Source organism: Lycorma delicatula, chromosome 6, assembly GCF_047948215.1.
Source record: "Lycorma delicatula isolate Av1 chromosome 6, ASM4794821v1, whole genome shotgun sequence".
Classification (NCBI taxonomy): Eukaryota; Metazoa; Arthropoda; class Insecta; order Hemiptera; family Fulgoridae; genus Lycorma; species Lycorma delicatula.
Genome location: NC_134460.1, coordinates 79196387 through 79202386, shown reverse-complemented (window position 1 = coordinate 79202386; position 6000 = coordinate 79196387). Strand labels below are relative to the sequence as shown.

Here is a 6000-nt window from a genome sequence, read left to right as displayed (position 1 = left end):
TGAACAGTTAAATAGTTTTATTTATGCTATTACATATTTGAGTCTTGTTTTATATAGATTAGGGGTTACTTATTAAGTTTTTCACTAATCTAAAACTTTACTATTCTGTTTGGCACCGGTACACTAAATTAAATGGCTTTTTTAAACTACAAAGGCATTTCCTGTTATAATCATGTTAAACCGTAAAGTATAACATCTTCTTGGTTATAATCTTTTGTGAGATATATCACCATTAAATTTTGCTTCAGTTAAGATTTTCAAATTATTTTTATTTAAGAAATGTAAAATCAGAATAGAGAACTTTCTGATATAAACAAAAAACAAAAAAAAAACTGATACAAAACATTTCATATTATAATAGTTATTTATTAAGTATGAATTGTGATTGTTAGAAACAATACATTAGATATATTTTTTGTTTTAAAACAACTAAAATTGTTTTAATGCGATTTATGCCTTGTGACAGATACTAGGTGAGCATTAGCTTACTTAACACATAATTATCTATATGTAAAAGCAGCTTCAGTGACAAATTAAAAAATTAAATTTTAAATTACAACTAATTTTCATAAAAATTTAAAAACTAACTTTTCATCAACATTATTAAAATTAACATTCTTGTTAAGCAGATCCTTAAAATTAAACTATTTGGTGCATGTCAAGCAATAACAGTTCTCAAGAACACATTGGCTTTACAGTACTAAATTGATAACATAAAACATGAATCATTTGACACAATAATAAAGAAGTTTTGGACCAGGTGTTTTTGTTTCTCTGGGGTACTAATATTTTACGTACTTTTTAATAATGCTTTTAAATTTTTTTACAGTAGTTGTATGTTTTGTGTCTTAACATTTTAGTTTAATTTTTTTGTTTTTAATATTTTAATTTTTTTTGACTTTCTACTTTAAGTTTTTATTTTGTTTTAATTTTTGTATTTATATTTCATGTTTTGTTTTCTGGGCGTTTTTATTTAATTTTTAACTGTGGATTTTTAAAATTTAGTTTTTTGAAACACATACATACATCGTATTTGGGTAATGATAACACCAAAGCGTTTTCCACCCAGAAAAAAGCCAAATAAAGAAAATAAAAAATCTGGCACAGAGGTGAATGGTAAATAATATTTAATTACTGATATAATTTTTTCTATTGATTTCAATTAATTTCCAGAGATATTATGCATAGATTCAATCGAGAAAAACTGATCTGTACTTTCTATTAAATTAGAGTTGTTTTCACGTAGTATTACAGTAAATGTGTCAATTTTTACATAGGGATAAAAAAAAGAAGAAAACAGTATTTTAGATCTGAGTCCACAGATTTTATTACAAAACATACATACATTCATTCAGTCTTCCACTCACGCAAGTAATAATACAAACAACAATATTTGGCACTACTGTATATGGCTATCATATTAACATAACAGGTCCACTATTTTCACAATCAATCAACTCTGAATATTTTAACAATGCTTATCCTACTTTTGTCTATTTACAAAATCGCTTTTTATATTTATTAATTTACAATATTATTGCCACTAAGTTACAATTTACATTTGTTTATGGCAAAAAATAAAAAAAAATGTCTTTGAGCATAATAAATTTGCTACTCATTTACATCTGTTTGTATAAAACATTCACTACATGGCAATATATAAGCGTTACGTTTCAAACTGTACAGATATGTTTCTAGTCTTTTAAAACTGTACAAATACAAAATGGCAAAAGGATCTGAATGAAATTAAATATTATTATAAAAAAAAACAAAAAAAAAATGACTAAATCGTAACAAATTCCCTGATTATGTCCAGATCAAAATTCCGTATGACCTGAACGGTGAACACTAAGAAAAAAATACTATCGAGAGCTAAAATTCGACATACATAATTTATTACAGTCTTTGAGTAATGAAATAAAAAAATCCTAAGAGTAATAAGCTCACAATTGTACTGAAAGAATTAAAAAATTTTCTAATGTCTTCACCGCACTCAGACGTATTCTTCTGATGGTTTAGCAGCACCATTTGGTAGCCTAAGTGATGATGGTACTCTTCCGTTGACCGAATCCGGAAGTTCTGCGATGTCATTAAAAACACCAATTAAGCTCTCAAAATTTGGTCCCCAGTTAAGAAGGTATTCCCAACTTACAGAGGCTGGAATAGAAGACGGTGAACCATTTTGAGGCCTGTACAAAGGTCCACCGACATGTGATAAGTCATCGTCAGATGGGACAAGTGTGCTCAATGAGCCACGAAATGATGAATCGAACCCATCGTACGATGTAGGTGGGGGTGGAGGTTTATTTGGTGTACCGTTTTCACTCGTTCGTGTTCTAGTCTGTTCATCGTCTTGACTGAGCTTAGTAAAAATAACATCACTTAATTTTTCCCCGGTGACACTACTATTGTCGTACTCCACTTCAGAACACGTAAACGAGTCATTACCACTTTCATCTGTTGTCGTTGAGCTATTATTATCACCACCATTAACTGCGCTATGGTGCATGTGGTGTGGTTCACGACCAGTCTGATTACCACCTCTGCCGCTCGAACTAGAAACAGCATCAAGGGTGCTGACAAGACTTGATGTTCTCGGTCGAGCATTAAGTCTGTTTATTTCCTCAGCTGTCAAACCCATAGGAATTCCACCATTACTAACATCTTGGCTTGTGCCAGGTGTTTTGCGACTCGCTGAAGAACTCTGCCCACTGAGCTGACTCATCACGGGACTATTTAAACTTCTCTCACTATTACTGTGAAGGACGTCTTTACCAACTCCTCCAGAAGATGATGTGGTTGCAAGAAGTGCTGTCTGCAAGGGCTTACCACTGATGTCCTAGAAACATATAACATGCATTAATTTTACTGTTTTTGTGATTAAAAAAAAAAATAACATTAACACCTCACTAAAAGTAACATGTAAAAATAAAAAATATATATACACAAGAATATTCATAGATATGTATACATACTTAAATATATATATATATATATATATATATATATATTTATATTTAAGTATGCATATTTTAAAATGCACTGTTTAGTATAAAAGAATTTCCTACCTTTTAACATCAACAACGCAATTTTAAAATGACTGTTAAAAAACAGATCAGTGGATAAACTTACATAAGTACTTAAACAACAGATAAAACTATGTTTTTAAGTATACTTAAATACTAATATTTTATGTAATATCTTAATGAAGTAATGACATTTGAAGTTGCACTATCAAGAAAACAGGCATAAAATAGATGCTGTTTAAAAATAATTTGTGATAACTCATGAGATTAAATACGAAATAAAACATAATTCTTTTCTACCAAATGTTGATTAGAGATAGCAACATACTGTCTCTAATGGGAAGATTTTTCTTTGATGGAAATAATATTGTTATTGTTGTTACAATGTAACAAATTTACACACACACACACACACACACACACACACACACACACACACACACACACAAACTGTAAAACTGTTCATTCAAATAGTTAGAGCAGATTGTATATAAGTGTACTACATATATTACAAATCAAGGTCAGCAAAATATGTCAGTTATCTATGCTAATCAAACCATTATTCAAGTAATGTACAAATATACTTCTAAATTAAAATGCAATCATAATAGCGATATTAACATTTTAATAGTAAATTAAATTAATAGTAATTGAAACTAAATATTAATTAATAAAACAGTTAATTTTTACATAAATTTAACAAATAAATGAACAGATATTAGAACTTCAAAACATTGGAAATAGAATTTGCCTCAAAATATCATTCGCAATGACAGATATTATGCCCCAAAAATCAGCATGATTAAAAGTAAACATAAACAGTAATACAATCAAAATAATAACCTGATTTAAATATCTTGAAGAAATAATAACAACCTAAACAAAAAACTTCAACCCAGAAAAGAAGAAACAAACTAGCTAAAGCTCAAAAATTAATCTCGAATAGTTACAATAAAAAATGCTTACCAATAAAAACAAAAATAATACACTATAACATACTTATAAAACCAGAAGCCACTTATGCAGCAGGAACACTTTTCCACCTGAACGAACAATCAAAAACAGACAGACTCCAGAAAATCGAAAGAAGAATTGGAAGAACCTGTATAAATAAAAAGTACCAGAAAGCAGTGGTGGACTGTGATCAACAAAGTCATGTACAAAGAGTTAGAACCCATCCTGACACCATGTGTGAGAGGAGACCAGGATTCTTTGGACTTTGAGGATGCAAGATTCAAGATTTCTGAAACAGCTAGTATAGTACAATCTCGGATTGAAAAACACCAAGATAGGATACAGATGGATCAGAGAAATAAGAAAGGATCTGAAGGAAATTGCTTTACATCAGAATATACCACAAATAAGATAAAATTAAACAAGAAAATCAAAAACAAAAACACTCACTTCACACTCACAAGATGAACATTTTCAACACTAGAAAGAGCACAAAGATTGGAAATGATGAAACAGTACTGACCACAAGGACCAAACAGTCCCATCAAAGAGACTTGGATGGACTGATGAAAGTGATCCTTTTTGATCGTAAAAGATAATAGTAATTATATATATATATATATATATACGTGCAGGTGAGCGAAAAGTCACACAATTCTGAATCCATTAATCCAAGGAAGTTGGATATTTGCTTTTAGGGTGGCTGCAAAATAACTTTCCCATAATTACTTTAAGTTATGGAATTATCTAACATTCCTTTTTTAAAACTTAAAGTTTTTCATATATTAGTTTCCAAGTATGGTTTTTTATAAGGGTTGTGTAAATTTTGCTTACTCTGTAAGAAAAACATTATAAAACAAACCTGGTTTTAGGTATAAAAAAATTTGCTACATTTTGAAATAATTAAATAACATTAAAACTCTACAAAACAAGATAAAACAAAGTAAAAAAAATACACAAAAATACTAATATGTTCCTCATGATAAAACAATTTCCTCCATAATAAGCTTAGAACGTGTATTATTTCAATGATTCCACAGATAACAAACCTGTAAGCAAAGGCTGCTACACTGTAAGTAGTTGGTATGAGTAGCACCCTAGTGAAAAATTGTGAAACAAAAAGCACTTTCAGGGATGTACAAAAAATTAGATGAATGCTACACATTCATAATTTACCTATTATGAGACTAAATATGAGGTTGTGAGCATAACCACATTCAATGCATAATGCTTTTTGCTCACAGCTAGCATAGAAAGTATATAGTATAGCATACTAGCATATAGTATAGTATAGGGAGTATAGCACAGCTAACATATGAAAAACTCTGTCACAGTTTCAATCCATCCTTAACAGTGTTAGTAGGTTTATAAATTTGAGGATGTATTCAGTGCTAAAATTATATATTTTTATTTGCTTACTTATAAAAACGTAATTTATAAAATAATCTTTCTTTGAATTAATTTTGCCATTACTGAACAAAAACTATCTTTCTAAAAAATAATGGTATCTGATACACAGGTCAATGTAAAACACATAAGGAAAAAATATTATTCTCCATATTATAAAACTATAAACATAAAATTACTCCTTACCTGCAGTGTCAATATCCTAGGTATGTTCTGTGATAGCTCACTACTGGGACTGAGCCTAGCGAGTGGTGTACTTTGGTGCTGTAGGTTAATTTTGTTGGGGGAGTCTACACGAGTGACAGGGGGTGGAGGACGTGGCGAATCTCTAGAGTGAGGAGGAAAGCCAGAGCCGTGGTGGGGAGAATGTCTATGTTGCTGATGCTGCGCAGAGGCGGCCTGGTGTTTGTGGTATACAGGCGCACCCGGTGGGGGGAGGTGAGGAGGTGTAGCTTTGTACTTTCGCAGGTTTCCACCTTCTCTATAACCTAAAAAAATTAAAATATATTATTTTTCACTGTTTATCATACAATATTTAACAATATAATGCCATAAAACATGTTAAGATAACAACAATTGCTATTTTTGTGTAAGCTAATAGTCAAATAATAAA

At 30.3% G+C, this 6000-nt stretch overlaps 1 protein-coding gene across 1 annotated transcript in view; it reads right to left on the bottom strand.

The window, feature by feature from the left end:
- Positions 1-1315: 1315 nt before the first annotated feature.
- The window catches only part of ft (cadherin-related tumor suppressor fat), an 817460-nt gene continuing 812775 nt past the window's right edge, over positions 1316-6000 (bottom strand). The window contains exons 18-19 of the mRNA XM_075367925.1: positions 5574-5875; positions 1316-2839 (exon numbers count right to left, since the gene is read on the bottom strand). Of these exons, the coding sequence (XP_075224040.1) occupies positions 1994-2839; positions 5574-5875 (1148 nt within the window). The 3' untranslated portion in view covers positions 1316-1993. The remainder of the gene's footprint in view (positions 2840-5573; positions 5876-6000) is intronic.